Source organism: Triticum dicoccoides, chromosome 5A (assembly GCF_002162155.2).
Source record: "Triticum dicoccoides isolate Atlit2015 ecotype Zavitan chromosome 5A, WEW_v2.0, whole genome shotgun sequence".
In the NCBI taxonomy this organism is placed as follows: domain Eukaryota; kingdom Viridiplantae; phylum Streptophyta; class Magnoliopsida; order Poales; family Poaceae; genus Triticum; species Triticum dicoccoides.
Window position 1 is genome coordinate 66,005,563 of NC_041388.1, and position 18,878 is coordinate 66,024,440.

Below are 18,878 nucleotides of genomic sequence, written 5' to 3' on the forward strand. Positions count from 1 at the left end.
ACCACTTTATTGATACTAGCGGGATACATAGGTCTGATATTACATCGAGATGCGAGGCCAAGCGGCACACACGATGCTGCTGGACAGTATGTACATTATTTAATGAACATGGTTGGGGCCTCGATCACACGAAACTACACGGCAGCGGAAGAACGACGTAGCGGGACTCCATAGCACAGGGACACCGACGTGGACACGGCCTAGACACGAGGTGCGCTCCGATGCGAATCGACTTGCCTGAAAGCTGGCATAACACGCCAGGTCAGTGCATGGAATGTACTTGCAATCTCACAACAAACATAAGCACGATGATAGACAATATCATGATAATTAAGCAAGTTAAATTAATGCAAGAAATGCTACAGATGCAATGCAGCCAAACAGTGCACCGAGTCACGCGGACTCGCTTACCAGACGGTTACCTCGTAACCAAACGGTGACCACACCGGGGTCACACCTGAAACCAAAAACCCATGAACACCTCTAGTGTTCAAGGTTCGCCATGAAACAATGCATCACAACAATCACTTAGTTTGCAAGATTAGTTATAAAAGTTGATCCATGGTGTGACTTACTCCCGAGTCTTGCCCATAATCGAGCGTGCGGCTATCGATAGATTAAATACACTCTGCAAAGGTAGTGCACTTTACCCACACTACGGAGTACCTGGCCTCGCTTTCCCATTCGGGTGGACCAAAATATTCCGACGAAACCCTCCCTTTGTCATGCACTCTCCCCGACCACTGCTACCTCTTGAGCACTGCGTTGGTTTTCCCTTGAAGAGGAAAGGGTGATGCAGCAAAGTAGCGTAAGTATTTCCCTCAGTTTTTGAGAACCAAGGTATCAATCCAGTAGGAGGCTACGCGCGAGTCCCTCGCACCTGCACAATACAAATAAATCCTCGCAACCAACGCGATAAGGGGTTGTCAATCCCTTCACGGTCACTTACGAGAGTGAGATCTGATAGGATAATATTTTTGGTATTTTTATGATAAAGATGCAAAGTAAAATAAAAGCAAAGTAAAAAGCAAAGGAAATAAATAAGTGTTGGAAGATTAATATGATGAAGATAGACCCGGGGGCCATAGGTTTCACTAGTGGCTTCTCTCAAAAGCATAAGTATTTTATGGTGGGTGAACGAATTACTGTTGAGCAATTGACAGAATTGAGCATAGTTATGAGAATATCTAGGTATGATCATGTATATAGGCATCACGTCCGAGACAAGTAGACCGACTCCTGCCTGCATCTACTACTATTACTCCACTCATAGACCGTTATCCAGCATGCATCTAGAGTATTAAGTTCATGAAAACAGAGTAACACCTTAAGCAAGATGACATGATGTAGAAGGATAAATTCATGCAATATGATAAAAACCCGATCTTGTTATCCTCGATGGCAACAATACAATACGTGCCTTGCTGCCCCTACTGTCACTGGGAAAGGACACCGCAAGATTGAACCCAAAGCTAAGCACTTCTCCCATTGCAAGAAAGATCAATCTAGTAGGCCAAACCAAACTGATAATTCGAAGAGACTTGCAAAGATAACCAATCTTTGCATACATATCTTCGCAAGTCTATTCGAATTATCAGTTTGGTTTGGCCTACTAGATTGATCTTTCTTGCAATGGGAGAAGTGCTTAGCTTTGGGTTCAATCTTGCGGTGTCCTTTCCTAGTGACAGTAGGGGCAGAAAGGCATGTATTGTATTGTTGCCATCGAGGATAACAAGATGGGGTTTTTATCATATTGCATGAATTTATCCCTCTACATCATGTCATCTTGCTTAAGGCGTTACTCTGTTTTTATGAACTTAATACTCTAGATGCATGCTGGATAGCGGTCGATGAGTGGAGTAATAGTAGTAGATGCAGACAGGAGTCGGTCTACTTGTCTTGGACGTGATGCCTATATACATGATCATACCTAGATATTCTCATAACTATGCTTAATTCTATCAATTGCTCAACAGTAATTCATTCACCCACCGTAAAATACTTATGCTCTTGAGAGAAGCCACTGGTGAAACCTATGGCCCCCAGGTCTATCTTCATCATATTAATCTTCCAACACTTAGTTATTTCCTTTGCTTTTTTACTTTGCTTTTATTTTACTTTGCATCTTTATCACAAAAATACCAAAAATATTATCCTATCATATCTATCAGATCTCACTCTCGTAAGTGACCGTGAAGGGATTGACAACCCCTTAGCGCGTTGGTTGCGAGGAGTTATTTGTTTTGTGTAGGTACGAGGGACTCGCGTGTAGCCTCCTGCTGGATTGATACCTTGGTTCTCAAAAACTGAGGGAAATACTTACGCTACTTTGCTGCATCACCCTTTCCTCTTCAAGGAAATCCAACACAGTGCTCAAGAGGTAGCGGAGAAGATTTCTCGCGCCATTGCCGGGAAAGCTTACGCAAAGTCAAGTCAAGATTTGGACTCCTGACAACGAGCCATTTCTGGCGCCGTTGTCGGGGAGTCAACGCAAAAGTAAACATACCAAGTACCCATCACAAATCCCTTATCTCCCGCATTACATTATTTGCCATTTGCCTCTTGTTTTCCTCTCCTCCACTTCACCCTTGCCGTTTTATTCGCCCTCTCTTTTTCCGTTCGCCTCTTTTTCTCTTGCTTTTTGTTTGCTCGTGTGTTGGACTGCTTGCTTGTCACTATGGCTCAAGATAATACCAAATTGTGTGACTTTACCAATACAAACAATAATGATTTCCTTAGCACTCCGATTGCTCCTCTTATCGATACTGAATCTTGTGAAATCAATGCTGCTTTGTTGAATCTTGTCATGAAAGATCAATTCGCCGGCCTTCCTAGTGAAGATGCCGCTACTCATCTAAATAGCTTCGTTGATTTGTGTGATATGCAAAACAAGAAAGATGTTGATAATGATATTGTTAAATTGAAGCTATTTCCTTTTTCGCTTAGAGATCGTGCTAAAGCTTGGTTTTCGTCTTTGCCTAAAAATAGTATTGATTCTTGGAACAAGTGCAAAGATGCTTTTATCTCTAAGTATTTTCCTCCCGCTAAGATCATCTCTCTTAGAAACGATATTATGAATTTTAAGCAACTTGATCATGAACATGTTTCACAAGCTTGGGAGAGGATGAAATTAATGTTACGTAACTGCCCTACTCATGGTTTGAATTTGTGGATGATTATACAAAAGTTTTATGCCGGATTGAATTTTGCTTCTAGAAATCTTTTAGATTCGGCCGCGGGAGGCACTTTTATGGAAATCACTTTAGGATAAGCTACTAAACTCCTAGATAATATTATGGTTAATTATTCTCAATGGCACATTGAAAGATCTACTAATAAAAAAGTGCATGCGATAGAAGAAATTAATGTTTTGAGTGGAGAGATGGATGAACTTATGAAACTATTTGCTAGTAAGAGTGTTTCCTCCGATCCTAATGATATGCCTTTGTCTACTTTGATTGAGAATAATTCTATGGATGTGAATTTTGTTGGTAGGAATAATTTTGGTAACAACGCGTATAGAGGAAACTTTAATCCTAGGCCTTATCATAGTAATTCCTCTAATAATTATGGAAATTCCTACAACAACTCTTATTGAAATTTTAATAAGATGCCCTCTTAATTTGAGACTAGTGTTAAAGAGTTTATGAATTCGCAAAAGAATTTCAATGCTTGCTTGAGGAAAAATTTCTTAAAGTTGATGAATTGGCTAGGAACGTTGATAGAATTTCTCTTGATGTTGATTCTTTAAAGCTTAGATCTATTCCTCCTAAGCATGATATCAATGAGTCTCTCAAAGCCATGAGAATTTCCATTGATGAGTGCAAAGAAATAACCGCTAGGATGCGTGCTAAGAAAGATTGCTTTATAAAAGCGTGTTCTTCCAATTTCTATGAAAATAAAGATGAAGATCTAAAAGTTATTGATGTGTCCCCTATTAAATCTTTGTTTTGCAATATGAATCTTGATAATGATGGGACTGAATATGATCCACCTTTACCTAGAAGGCGTTCCAAAAATTCGGAGTTTTTAGATCTTGATGCTAAAATTGATAAAAGTGGGATTGAAGAAATCAAAACCCTAGATGTTACTAGACCCACTATTTTGGATTTCAAGGAATTTAATTATGAAAATTGCTCTTTGATTGATTGTATTTCCTTGTTGCAATCCGTGCTAAATTCTCCTCATGCTTATAGTCAAAATAAAGCTTTTACCAAACATATCGTTGATGCCTTGATGCAATCTTATGAAGAAAAGCTTGAGTTGGAAGTTTCTATCCCTAGAAAACTTTATGATGAATGGGAACCAACTATTAAAATTAAGATTAAGGATCATGAATTCCATGCTCTATGTGAATTGGGTGCTAGTGTTTCCACTATTCCCAAAACTTTGTGCGATTTGCTAGATTTCCGTGATTTTGATGATTGCTCTCTAAACTTGCACCTTGCGGATTCCACTATTAAGAAACCTATGGAAAGAATTAATGATGTTCTTATTGTTGCAAATAGGAACTATGTGCCCGTAGATTTTATCGTTCTTGATATAGATTGCAATCGTTCATGTCCTATTATTCTTGGTAGACCTTTCCTTAGAACGATTGGTGCAATTATTGATATGAAGGAAGGGAATATTAGATTCCAATTTCCATTAAAGAAATGCATGGAACACTTCCCTAGGAAGAAAATAAAATTACCATATGAATCTATCATGAGAGCCACTTATGAATTGCCTACCAAAGATGGCAATACCTAGATCTATCCTTCCTTTTATGCCTAGCTAGGGGAGTTAAACGATATCGCTTGTTGGGAGACAACCCAATTTTATTTTTAGTTTTTTTGCTTTTTTGCTTCTGTTTAGGAATAAATCTTTGATCTAGCCTCTGGTTACATGTGTTTTTGTGTTTTAATTAGTGTTGTGCCAAGTTAAACCTATAGGATCTTCTTGGATGATAGTTATTTGATCTTGCAGAAATTTCCAGAAACTTTCTGTTCACGAAAACAATTGTTAAAAATCATCGGAACGTGATAAAATAGTGATTCCAATTGTTGCTGATCAATAAAAAAAATGCCTAGGTCGTCCTATTTTGGCTGATTTTTTGGAGTCCAGAGGTTTGCGTTAGTTACAGATTACTACAGACTGTTCTGTTTTTGACAGATTCTGTTTTTCATGTATTGTTTGCTTATTTTGATGAATCTATGGCTAGTAAAATAGTTTATAAACCATAGAGAAGTTGGAATACAATAGGTTAACACCAATATAAATAAAGAATGAGTTCATTACAGTACCTTGAAGTGGTCTTTTGTTTTCTTTCGCTAACGGAGCTCACGAGATTTCTGTTGAGTTTTGTGTTGTGAAGTTTTCAAGTTTTGAGTGAATTTTTTTGATGGATTATGGAACAAGGAGTGGCAAGAGCCCAATCTTGGGGATGCCCATGGCACCCCCAAGATAATCTAAGGACACCATAAAGCCAAAGCTTGGGGATGCCCCGGAAGGCATCCCCTCTTTCGTCTACTTCCATCGGTAACTTTACTTGGAGCTATATTTTTATTCACCACATGATATGTGTTTTGCTTGGTGTCGGTGTCAAAACCGGTGGATCTCGGGTAGGGGGTCCGGAACTGTGCGTTTAAGGTGGATGGTAACAGGAGGCGGGGGACACGATGTTTACCCAGGTTCGGGCCCTCTCGATGGAGGTAATACCCTACTTCCTGCTTGATTGATCTTGATGATATGAGTATTACAAGAGTTGATCTACCACGAGATCATAGAGGCTAAACCCTATACGCTAGCCTATGGTATGATTGTTGTTGTCCTACGGACTAAACCCTCCGGTTTATATAGACACCAGAGGGGGCTAGGGTTACACAGAGTCAGTTACAAGGGAGGAGATCTACATATCCGTATTGCCAAGCTTGCCTTCCACGCCAAGGAGAGTCCCATCCGAACACGGGACGAAGTCTTCAATCTTGTATCTTCATAGTCCAACAGTCCGGCCAAAGGATATAGTCCGGCTGTCCAGAGACCCCCTAATCCAGGACTCCCTCAGTAGCCCCTGAACCAGACTTCAATGACGATGAGTCCGACGCACAGATTGTCTTCGGCATTGTAAGGCAGGTTCCTCCTCCGAATACTCCATAGAAGATTTTGAACACAAGGATAGTGTCCGGCTCTGCAAAACAAATTCCACGTACCACAGTAGAGAGAATAATATTTCCACACATCTAATCTGCCGACCGTTTTTCATAATGTGACGTATTGCCGTGGTCTGGCCATGACGAACCGTCTTTCTCAACCAGCCTGCCACTGCTCGTTTTGCGAGGCGATTTTATTGGCAAATCTTGTCGAAGCAGAGATCATGTCCCCCTTATTACGGGATTCTCATCAATACGGATGTGGGTAACCTAATCGTGCCTGTTGGTATGACTCCTCGATTTTAGGCAAGTCCCAAACGGGCACGCGGAGGACGCTTGATATTCATCCCTGAGGGAGTCCTGGATTAGGGGGTGTCCGGGTAGCCGGACTATACCTTCAGCCGGACTCCTGGACTATGAAGATACAAGATTGAAGACTTCGTCCCATGTCGGGATGGGACTTTCCTTGGCGTGGAAGGCAAGCTTGGCGATACGGATATTTAGATCTCCTACCATTGTAACCGACTTTGTGTAACCTTAACCCTCTCCGGTGTCTATATAAACCGGAGGGTTTTAGTCCGTAGGACAACTCCAACATACAACAATCATACCATAGGCTAGCTTCTAGGGTTTAGCCTCCTTGATCTCGTGGTAGATCTACTCTTGTACTACCCATATCATCAATATTAATCAAGCAGGACGTAGGGTTTTACCTTCATCAAGAGGGCCCGAACCTGGGTAAAACTTCGTGTCCCTTGTCTCCTGTTACCATCCGCCTAGACGCACAGTTCGGGACCCCCTACCCGAGATCCGCCGGTTTTGACACCGACATTGGTGCTTTCATTGAGAGTTCCTCTGTGTCGTCACTTTTAGGCCTGATGGCTCCTTCGATCATCAACAACGATGCAGTCCAGAGTGAGACTTTTCTCCCCGGACAGATCTTCCTCTTCGGCGGCTTCGCACTGCGGGCCAATTCGCTTGGCCACCTGGAGCAGATCGAAAGCTACGCCCCTGGCCATCAGGTCAGGTTTGGAACCTTAAACTACACGGCTGACATCCGCGGGGACTTGATCTTCGACAGATTCGAGCCACAACCGAGCGCGCCGCACTGTCTTGATGAGCATGATCTAGCTCTGCAACCGAACAGTGCCCTGGAGGCCGCACACGCATCGGTTCCGACCCTTAATTCGGAGCCGATCGCACCGATCGAGGAAGAGCGGTTGGACGCCGCCTCGGGGGCTGCGATCTCAGAGGCGATCAAGCCGAACACCAGCCCCGCAGTCTGCAAGGCCCGTGACTCCGAGTGGCCGGACTCCTCTCCGAACTCCGAGCCCCCCGCGCCCCTGCCGATCGAATCCGATTGGGCGCCGATCATGGAGTTCACCGCTGCAGACGTCTTTCAGCACTCGCCCCTTGGCGACATTCTAAAGTCACTAAAGTCTCTCTCTTTATCAGGAGAGCCCTGGACAGATTACGGTCAGCAAGGATGGGATACGGACGATGAAGAAATTCAAAGCCCACCCACCACCCACTTTGTAGCCACTGTCGACGACTTAACCGACATGCTCGACTTCGACTCCGAAGACATCGACGGTATGGACGACGATGCAGGAGACCACCAAGAACCAGCACCCGTAGGGCACTGGAAGGCCACCTCGTCGTATGACATATACATGGTGGACACTCCAAAAGATGGAGATGGCGATGGAACAGCGGGGGATGACACCTCCAAGAAACAGCCCAAGCGCCGGCGTCAGCGGCGCCGCTCTAAATCCCGCCAAAGCAAACATGGTGATTCCGGCACGGGAGATAATAATACTCCGGATGGCGCCGAAGAACACCCCCTCCAGCAAGATTTAGCGCAGGAGGATGAGGAAGCCAGCCCTCACGAGAGAGCGGCAGAAAGAGAGGTTGAGGATGATAATTATATGCCTCCCTCCGAAGACGAGGCAAGCCTCGACGACGACGAATTCGTCGTGCCAGAGGATCCCGCCGAACAAGAGCGTTTTAAACGCAGGCTTATAGCCACGACAAGCAGCCTCAAGAAAAAGCAGCAACAACTTAGAGCTGATCAAGACCTGCTAGCCGACAGATGGACTGAAGTCCTTGCTGCCGAAGAGTACGAACTCGAACGCCCCTCCAAGAGCTATCCAAAGCGCAGGTTGCTACCCCGATTAGAGGAGGAAGCACCTAAACCTACATCACCAGCGCATGACATGGCCGACCGGCCACCTCGTGGCCGTGACAGAGAGGCCTCTCGGCCCTCCACACAAGCCATACCCCAGCGCCGCTCAAAACATACTAAGGCACGGGAAAATGCGCCGGACCTGCGAGAGATACTGGAGGACAAGGCAAGGCAAACAAGATCGATCTACAGATCGTGTGGGCGCCCTACGACACGCGACGAGGATCGTCACTCCGGACATAATAAATCCGGCCGGGCCGAACACAACAGACAAATCTCCTTTGAGCTGCGTCGTGATATAGCCCAATACAGAGGCGCCGCACACCCACTATGCTTCACAGATGAAGTAATGGATCATAAAATCCCCGAGGGCTTCAAACCCGTAAACATCGAATCATACAATAGCACGACAGATCCTGCGGTATGGATCGAGGATTATCTCCTTCGTATCCACATGGCCCGTGGCAATGATCTACACGCCATCAAATACCTCCCGCTCAAACTTAAGGGATCGGCCCAGCATTGGCTTAACAGCTTGCCAGCAGACTCAATCGGTTCTTGGGAGGACCTGGAAGCCGCATTCCTCGACAATTTCCAGGGTACCTATGTGCGACCACCAGACGCTGATGACCTAAGCCACATAATTCAGCAGCCAGAGGAATCGGCCAGGCAATTCTGGACACGGTTCCTAACAAAGAAAAACCAAATAGTCGACTGTCCGGATGCAGAGGCCCTAGCGGCCTTCAAGCATAATATCCGCAACGAGTGGCTTGCCCGGCACCTTGGACAGGAAAAGCCGAAATCTATGGCAGCCCTCACGACACTCATGACCCGCTTTTGCGTGGGAGAAGACAGCTGGCTAGCTCACAACAACAACTTAACCAAGAACCTTGGCAATTCGGATACCAAGGACAAAAGTGGCAGGTCGCGTCGGAACAAGCAAAAGCGCCGCGTTAACAGCGACAACAATGAGGATACGACAGTCAATGCCGGATTCAGAGGCTACAAATCCGGTCAGCGGAAAAAGCCATTCAAAATGAATACTCAGGGCCCGTCCAGTTTGGACCGAATACTCGACCGCTTGTGCCAGATACATGGCACCCCCGAAAAGCCAGCCAATCACACCAACAGGGATTGTTGGGTGTTCAAGCAGGCAGGCAAGTTAAATGCCGAAAACAGAGACAAGGGGCTGCGTAGCGATGACGAGGAGGAGCGCAGACCGCCGAACAACAGTGGACAGAAGTGTTTTCCCCCACAAGTGCGGACGGTGAACATGATATACGCAACCCACATCCCCAAGAGGGAACGGAAGCGTGCGTTACGGGACGTATACGCGATGGAGCCAGTCGCCCCAAAGTTCAACCCATGGTCCTCCTGCCAGATCACTTTTGATCGAAGGGACCACCCCACTAGCATCCGTCATGGCGGGTTCACCACATTGGTCTTAGACCCAATTATTGACGGATTTCATCTCACAAGAGTCCTTATGGACGGCGGCAGCAGCCTGAACCTGCTTTACCAGGATACAGTGCGGAAAATGGGCATAGATCCCTCGAGGATTAAGCCCACCAAAACGACCTTTAAAGGCGTCATACCAGGTGTAGAGGCCAACTGTACAGGCTCAGTCACACTTGAAGTGGTCTTCGGATCCCTGGATAATTTCTGAAGCGAGGAGTTAATCTTCGACATAGTCCCGTTCCGCAGCGGCTACCACGCACTGCTCGGGCGAACCGCATTTGCAAAGTTCAATGCGGTACCGCACTACGCATACCTCGAGCTCAAGATGCCAGGCCCTCGAGGAGTAATCACGGTCAATGGAAACACCGAATGCTCCCTCCGAATGGAGAAGCACACGGTAGCCCTCGCAGCGGAAGTTCAAAGCAGCCTCTCTAGGCAGTTCTCCAGTCCGGCCGCTAAAAGGCCGGACACTGTCAAGCGCGCCCGGAGTAACCTACAACAAGACCGCCTGGCATGTTCTGAGCAGGCGTAGCAATGCGGCCCCAACCCCAGCCCTCGCGAAATAGCAAAACCAGTGCTTCGCGCACATAATTACGCCCTTGAAATTCCATGGGCACAGGGGGAGGGGCACTACCACGGCGTGCCCAAAACACGGCTTAAACCGTACTAGGGGCTGCCGAAGTTTTTATTTATTTTTCTCTTACTTTCAGGACTCCGTACTTCGGACGACCTGTTCGGCAATTCAACTGCCGCACAAACGATGCAAGATCCAGGAAAGCAGACAAGCCATGCCGCATTATGGAACTCCCAGGTGGTCTCTATTACGAGCAGTATACTTGTTTTGCATACAATTCCGCGGCCTGCCCCTGGACAGGACATGTTAAATAGTCCAGCTTTTTGCTTATCGCACCATTTGTATCGTTCTCTTTGATAGCAGCCTTTCTATAAACAATGCATAGCTTTCGTCTATGTTTTGCATCACCCTCTTTTTATATATATGTTTATTAATGACAGGTTGCACCCGTACACTGTGGTACGGCAAATACGCCAGGGGCTTCAGTACCCCTCAATATGGTGTGAGAAGTCCGAACATTTTCACAAGTGCGGCACCCCGAACTTATAGCATTATATGCATCGGCTCCGAATCATGATTTGGGTCAATGGTTGGGTTTGCCCGGCTCCTATGTTTTGATGCCTTATATTTCGCTATATTGGCTAAGGTAGCACTAGGAGAACTACTGCGATTGTGCCCCAGTTGAGCTGGGCTGAGCACCTCAGTAGAGAAAGCTAAAACCGACTGTCATGATGAGGCGCAAGACCGGTCGCTGTTCGAGAGGTTTTTCGAGTCCCTAAAGACTTATGCCGCTTAGAGCGAGGAGCCGGCTTTGTCCGGCCAAGGCGTGGATAGCGCCCCGAACTCGGTCTTCCGAATACTAGGGGCTTCGCCGAAATTAAAAATTATAGAGTTCTATGGCTAAGTGAGAGTGTTCAAGCATTATAGTCTGATTGCCTTGTTCGTTGTGCTGAGCGCCTCCCTCGAAGGACCCAAACATGGGAAAAAGAGCGCTCAGGTTTATCCCGAACACCCCAGCACTAGTGGCATGGGGGCAGAAGCCGACGACTAGCCATCTCTCAATTTTTGATAAACAGCCGCACAGAAAGTAATATTTTAAATTCAAAAAGTATTGCTTAGCGTATATGAACAAGTTTTCAGCGCACAGGATAACACAAGCGAGTTCATTCAAAAATTACATCCTTGGTGCATTCATCCGCCACAAGGCGGGCACCCTTCAGCACATCCTTATAATAGTTCTTGGGTTTGCGATGCTCTTTCCCCGGCGGAGGCCCGTCCTTCACAAGCTTCTCGTCGTCCAGCTTGCCCCAGTGCACCTTAGCGCAGGCAAGGGCCCTCCGGGCACCTTCGATGCAGACGGAGCGCTTGATCACCTCGAGCCTTGGACAGGACTCCACCAGCCGCCGCACCAGCCCGAAGTAGCTCCCAGGCAGGGTCTCTCCAGGCCACAGCCGAGCTATGAGGCCCTTCATGGCCTGTTCGGCCGCCTTGTGGAGCTCGACCAGCTGCTTCAGCTGGTTGCTCAGGGGCACGGGGTGTCCGGCTTCAGCATATTAAGACCAGAACACCTTCTCCGTCGAGCTACCATCCTCGGCTCGGTAGAATGCGGCGGCATCAGACACGCTACGGGGAAGATCTGCGAATGCCCCTGGAGAGCTCCGGATTCGGGTAAGTAACAAGTAGCTTACTTTTGTATGTTTGCTTTGCATAAAGAATGCCTTACCCGCCGCTATCTTTTTCACCGCATCCAATTCCTGGAGGGCCTTCTGGGATTCGGCCTTGGCAGACTTGGCAGCCTCGATGGCCGCCGCGAGCTCGGACGCTTGCGTCTTCGAGTCAAGCTCCAAACTCTCATGCTTTTTCATGAGAGCCTGAAGCTCTTGCTGCGCCTCGCCGACCTGTGCCTCAGATTTCTCCCGCTCGGTGCGCTCTGAGGCCGCTCTCTTCTCGGCCTCAGCCAGCGCCTGCTTGAGGGTTGCCACCTCAGTTGTGGCCCCTGCAATAAGCAACATAATCCTGTCATTTTTTGCAATCGCATATTTTTATATATTTTTCTATAAGGTGTCCCTTACCTTCCTTCTCCTCAAGCTGCCGCTTGGCAAGGCCGAGCTCTTGCTCGGACCGCTCGGGACCCTGCTTCAGGGTGTCTACCTCCACAGTTAGTGCGGCAGTCGCAAGCAGCGAATCCTGCATACGCATATTGACTCTTTTTTGTTAGACTCCTGCAAAATTTATTAGATCCTCTATTCGGCTTTTCTTTCCGAATGCCAAACAGAGCATCAGGGGATACTGTCTATGCGGTAATATTTTTTACATATTTTTTACTTACCTCGAAGCCTGTTAGAAGGCCAGCACAAGCTTCAGTTAGTCCGCTCTTGGCGGACTGAACCTTCTAGATCACCGTACTCATGATAGTACGGTGCTCCTCGTTGATGGAGGCGCCCTTAAGTACCTCCAGTAGATTGTCCGGCGCCTCCGGTTGGACGGAGGCCGCCGGCTCAGTGGGCTTGCTCCTCTTAGAAGGAGGTCGCCTGCCGCACTCCGGAACCGTTGAGGATTCCGGCGCGGTGTCCGGCGCCGGACTGGGAGCCCTGGGGGGTCTTGTCCCCTTTACCCCTGGAGTCCGGGAGGTCACCTCGCGGCTCCTCCAAGACTGCCTCCTCTGGGCCCGGAGCTTGTCGCGACGCCACTTCGGCGTCGTCCGCAGTGCGGGGGGAGGCAGTGGGCGGAACTGAATTCACGTCCGATGAATCCAGGGAGCCGCTCGACGACTCGTCGAGCCCAGCCTTGGGCGGGCTGCATAATCACATTCGGCATAAGGGAAAGCTGTGCAATAAGGGAATGCTATGAGTTACTCTGGTATCCGAATAGTTACTCCTCTTCGCCCTTGTCCCTTTGCGGCCACTCCTCTTCGCCCTTGTCGGCGTCGGTGGAGTAGTCCGGGGGAAGGGGCTTCCCCTTCTTGGACCCTTCGGCCTCCCCTGTTGGGGCGGCCTTTCTCTTCTTTCCTCCCCCCGCTGGAGGGGGAGAGGTTTCTTCTTCCTCCTCCTCGTCTTCACGGGAGGAGAGCGTCTCGGATTCGTCGGACGACGAGTCCGACACCACCATATGCCGGGAACTCTTTCGAGTCCCCGTGGCCTTCTTCTTCTTGGCCTTCTTTTCCGGCACCACATAAGGTGCCGGAGCCAGCAACTTCGATAAATGAGCATCTGCTGGGTCTTCGGGCAAAGGAGCCGGACAGTCCATCTGTCCGGACTTCACCTGCCAATCCTGTCAAAGGAAAGGGAGTTTAGATCCCATATAGAGTCAAACTATGAAAAACTAACATCCTATAAAAGGTGAAAATAGCTTACCTCGCCAGCGTGACGCTGCGAGCTGAATCCGCGATCCTCAGAGGCGGACGCGGGAGCCTCGGCGCCTTTTGTTAGCACCTTCCAGACTTCTTCGTACGTCGTGTCGAAAAGCCTGCTAAGGGTTGGGTGCTGCGCCGGGTCGAACTCCCATAGATTGAAGTCCCGCTGTTGGCACGGGAGGATACGGCGGACAAGCATAACCTGGACTACATTGACAAGCTTTAGCCGCTTGTTCACCAGGGTTTGGATGCATTTTTGTAGTCCGGTCACCTCATCTTGGTAGCCCCACGATAGGCTCATCTCTATCCAGGACGTGAACCGCATGGGGGGTCCGGACCGGAACTCAAGGGCAGCGATCCATTCCGGATCGCGCGGCTCGGTGATGTAAAACCACCCTGACTGTCACCCCTTCAAGGTCTCCACAAAGGAGCCCTCGAGCCATAGGACGTTGGCCATCTTGCCCGCCATGGCGCCTCCGCACTCCGCCTGGTTGCCTCGCACCACCTTTGGCTTGACGTTAAAAGTCTTGAGCCATAGGCCGAAATGAGGGCGGATGCAGAGGAAGGCCTCGCACACGACGATAAACGCCGATATGTTGAGGACGAAGTTCGGGGCCAGATCGTGGAAATCCAGGCCGTAGTAGAACATGAGCCCCTGAACGAATGGGTGGAGTGGAAAACTCAGTCCGCGGAGGAAGTGGGGAAGGAATACAACCCTCTCATGGGGCCCTGGGGTGGGGAGGAGCTGCCCTTTTTCAGGAAGCCGGTGCGCGATGTCGTTAGACAAGTATCCGACCTTCCTTAGCTTTTTGACATGGCCCTCCGTGACGGAGGAGACCATCCACTTGCCTCCCGCTCCGGACATTGCTGGAGAAGATTGAGGTGGGAAGTGCGGGCTTGGGCGCTGGAGCTCGGGTGCGCAGAAGATGGATAGGCAGAGGAGGAAGAAGGCGTAGGTAAAAAGGTGGATCATTATCCCCTTATATGGGCGGATGTGACTATGCGTCCCCACCAGCCTGGTAAAACTCGCTTGCCTCCCAAGCGCCGTGATAACTGGTGCGGTTGGGTTACCTGCGTCCGTATTGATGAGAATCCCGTAAATGGGGGACACGATCTCTGCTTTGACAAGATGTGCCAAGGAAGCCGCCTCGCAAAACGCGCTGAGGTGGGGAAGTAAAAACGATTCGAATAAAGGCTTGGCCGTAGTGTGATTTCATGCTACGGAATACGTCAGCAGATTAGATTTGTGTTAATATTATTCTCTCTATGGCAATATGTGGAAACTTATTTTGCAGAGCTGGACACTATCCTTAGTGTTTACAATCTTTTATGAAGAACTTGGAGGAGGAACCGCCTTGCAATGCCGAAGACAATCTGCGCGCCAGACTCGTCGTCATTGAAGCCTGGTTCAGGGGCTACTGAGGGAGTCCTGGATTAGGGGGTGTCCGGGTAGCCGGACTATACCTTCAGCCGGACTCCTGGACTATGAAGATACAAGTTTTTTTCTTCCGTTGCAACGTACGGGCTCTTTTGCTAGTAAGATGTAAAGATAAATACTCTAGTTGAGAGAAATAATATCTTCAATAAGGGGTTTGGGGTTACATCATTCATCAACCATCATTTGCTCTCTCATCATTACAAGGACATAAGAATTTGTACTGATCAAATGTGCCTGTACAGATCTCTCTCTGTTTACTTGTACATGGGCATTACAATATCTTCAGTCAACCAAGATACTGTAGACAAATACTCCAACATCTAGCATATGGCATATTCTAACAAATACTCCAAGAAACTGTAAGCAGCTAGGAGTAACAAGCATCTGGAAATTCTTTCAGGATCAAGCAGCTAGACTTACCAAATGCTTTGTTTCCTCCAGGTCCATGTAGATTCACAGCAAATTCAGAAGTTAACAACAATGTTATTGTATTTTATCAAAATTGTACAAATTAATGACACCAATTTCAGAAATTGACAGCAAATGGCACTTCAAAAAATTAACAACAAATTCCATAACAATGAGCTAAACCTGACAAGCCATAACATTGAGTTAAACCTACAATGAGTTAACATTCAGTTAAACCTGACAAGCCAACAGAGTTGCAGTATTTATCAGGATGGGAACCCACCCTACTGTGAACTTGGCAGCAATGTTCTTGTGTGTTTTCTCTCTGTTGCGCCAGCAACAGAAACTGATTGGTCGCTCTCTGTTGTGTAATTTACCAAATCATATTTCTTTTGCTTATTGCCATTGAGTCTTTAATATCATCATATATCAGAGTAAGGCGCACATATTAGATTTTTCCAATATGTCTGTCAGTGCGCTTTGGTCCATATAATACTCCTCTTAAATCAACATAAGTAAGACAATACCTGACTCATACGAGCAGCTGCATATCAACACGGCAGGTCAAGACAGCAGCTTGACAACGTTTTAGTGATCATGACAAGTTCACAAATGACAAACCACAACACAACGGGCATAGTAAGTTCCTGTTTCTCCGACTTCTCTCACAAGTCATAAAAGACACAACCGCACACATAAGACATAAGAAAGTTCCAGAGTCACACACATCATAAAGGAGACACGTTCATGAAACTTAAATACTTGATAAAAATGATAACTTGACAGCATGATGCCATCAACTGATCTCCTCAATCACCAGCCATTCTGCCACAGTCCTCAACAGCTTAGGGCCAAGGCAACGAGCTCGCCTTCCAGCGCGCCTACGTGAGCGCCTTATTAGACCTTCTTGAGCCAACCCACTTTATCAAACACTGGAGCAGGCCAGTTGGACCAATGCTGATTGGGATCCAAGGGCGGCAAAGAGAGCCCTCAAGGTGTCATCTTGCATCTTCCGGAGTCCAGGCATCGGTCCACTGAGCCAACGGTCATTGGATGACCGATTCATAGCAGTAAGACTGGGTGTAATCCACACGGGAGATGGCCAGTTGGACCAAAGCTGAGGAGACACAAGGTCCACCTCGCTATTATTGCCCAAGCCAACTACTCCAATATCACGAGGACTACTCTTACGGTTTTTATTGTACTCATCATCGTCAGTAAAGTAGGCATGATTTCCCTTGAGAGCAGGGTAATCTTTGGCACTCAGACAAAGTGGATTGTTGTGTCCAAGAAACAGCACATGGTCAGGCAAGCAATCAATTTCCACAAGCCTCTCTGTGCAATCATCAACTGTGTGTAATTTGATTTCCGTAGTATGCGGAACATATATTTCAGGGTCACCATCTTCATCAGGATCCTCAAACTCTTTAAACCTTGAAACAAGCAGCAGACCACCCCATGGGGCCTGAACAATGTATACGGCATCGGGATAAAAATCCTCGTCGACTCCTCTAATAATTTTCATTGTAACAGCAGGACCACTAAGATCGAAGGCATGGATTTCTCCCTTTATATCCACTGCGTACAACAACCCATCCTTGTAGGTGCAGTCCTGATAGTGATGGTGTGGTGGCAGCAAGGTCCACTTATCATCCCCTACTCTTGCAAACGAGAGGTGATTGTATGGCTCGTGGATTAGCGCAACGATGTAGCTTCCTGTGGATGTATCATGAAACACAAACGCCTTGATCTGGAGCTGTTCCCGCAGCTCACAACCAGCGAGGATCGATGGCGTGAAGAAAGCTCGTCTTGCAGAGTGACTTGGGTATTCATACTTCTGGACAGCACCCAAGTCATCAAAGATGGGCTTCACGTACTCCATGGTGGTCACCGAAGGGAGAGCAATCTGTTGACCAGTGATAGGATTGACGAGGTGCATTTCAGATCTATCATCGACGGTTACCAGGAAGCCGAGTGAGGACCCAATCAAAAACCTACTGCTGAGAGGTGGCTCCGGAAGGGTTAACCTGTAAACCCTCTTCTCCACTAGGCTGTAGAGGCATGCAACATTCTCACCGGCAGATTCAGAGGTGTAGAGCAGGCAAGGCGTCTGGGTCTGCTTGTACTTCCCGAGGTTGCGCAGTGTGGTGTAGGCAGAGTGCCATAAGGTGCAGACAGAGCCAGCACGCACAAGGTCAGGGATCTCAAGAGTGGCAAAGACATGCATCAAGATGTCTTCTGGTAGTTCAGGAAGTGTGCCCACAGTAGTATCTATCAGTAGTGTCTTCTTCAGTAAACTGGGTGGAGAGAGACCTAGCAGCTTAGATAAAACTGGTAGTGCCCCGAAGTTCGTTACCATGGCTATACTAGGGGCATCCATGGGAGTACAATCTCTGTTGGAAGACGAACTGCTTCTGCTGAAATACTTGCAAAATAACAACTTGGGTAGAGCACGAAGAGGGCAGACAAGATTGTGGTCATATTTATAGATCACCAACCGAGGTTGCCTCACTCCTAAACCGAGTAGGTGAAGCAGATCCGAGTAGCCCAAGGAAATCACTAGATTTTGACTTCCTGAGGCTTGTGGCATCAGAACTTGGACCAAATCTGGATAAGACTCGGGCTTGTTGTTGTTGTTTTACATGCTAAAAGACGGATCTTTTCTGCCAGAACACCGATCCTGTTTGCTTCTCCGAGATCCCCTCCGGTTCCGGGAAGGGGGGAAGAAAGAGCACTAACCGTTGGCTGCCGGCACGAGCAGATTGGGTGCGGCCTGGGGAGGAGGAGCACATCCACGGAGCTCCGCCGGCGCATCCCAGGAGGGGAGCGTTCCGCCTCGAGCTGACCATCCACCACGGAATCAGGTGGTACTGTGGGATCCATCAGTCCCACGGCGGCCGGCGGCGGTTCTGGGTGGAGGATAGGACCGAGAGTACAGCTGGGGAAGACTCGCCGAGGTCGGGAGGGAAGGGGAGGCGGCGAGGTGCGAACGATGCGTGCGGCAGCGCTCTGCTGTATTGGGGGGCGGCAGCGCTCTGTGGGAGGCGGACGGTGCCGGAGGGGAAGGGGACTCATCTATACATTTTTTTTTGAGGAATGGGACTCATCTATACATACCAGGCCATGGGCAGCCCGGCCGAGCTGATCGTACCGTCGGGCCGGGCTCGGGCCTGGACATTGAGCCCGACAGGCATACCGGCCCGGGCTCGGGCCTGTGAAAAACATGATTTTAGTCGTAGTCGGACCGGGCCGACCGGGCCATGTCAAGCTTGTTCAGGCTTGGGCTCAATCTAGTAGGTCCGAAGGTCGGGCCGGGCTAGACTCAAGCCTGG

The 18,878-nt window shown here is 48.1% G+C and overlaps 1 protein-coding gene across 1 annotated transcript; it reads right to left on the reverse strand.

Annotated features, from left to right (window-relative positions):
- Positions 1-16,062: 16,062 nt before the first annotated feature.
- Positions 16,063-18,616, reverse strand: LOC119299346. Its single transcript, XM_037576579.1, has one exon. It carries the CDS (start codon positions 18,134-18,136, stop codon positions 16,472-16,474), a length of 1,665 nt encoding a protein of 554 aa, XP_037432476.1. The 5' UTR covers positions 18,137-18,616; the 3' UTR covers positions 16,063-16,471.
- Between the last annotated feature and the right edge of the window lie 262 nt (positions 18,617-18,878).

Bases quoted from the DNA above. Each gene is read 5' to 3' on its own strand.
- LOC119299346 (XM_037576579.1), bottom strand. From the start codon at position 18,136: ATGCCACAAGCCTCAGGAAGTCAAAATCTAGTGATTTCCTTGGGCTAC.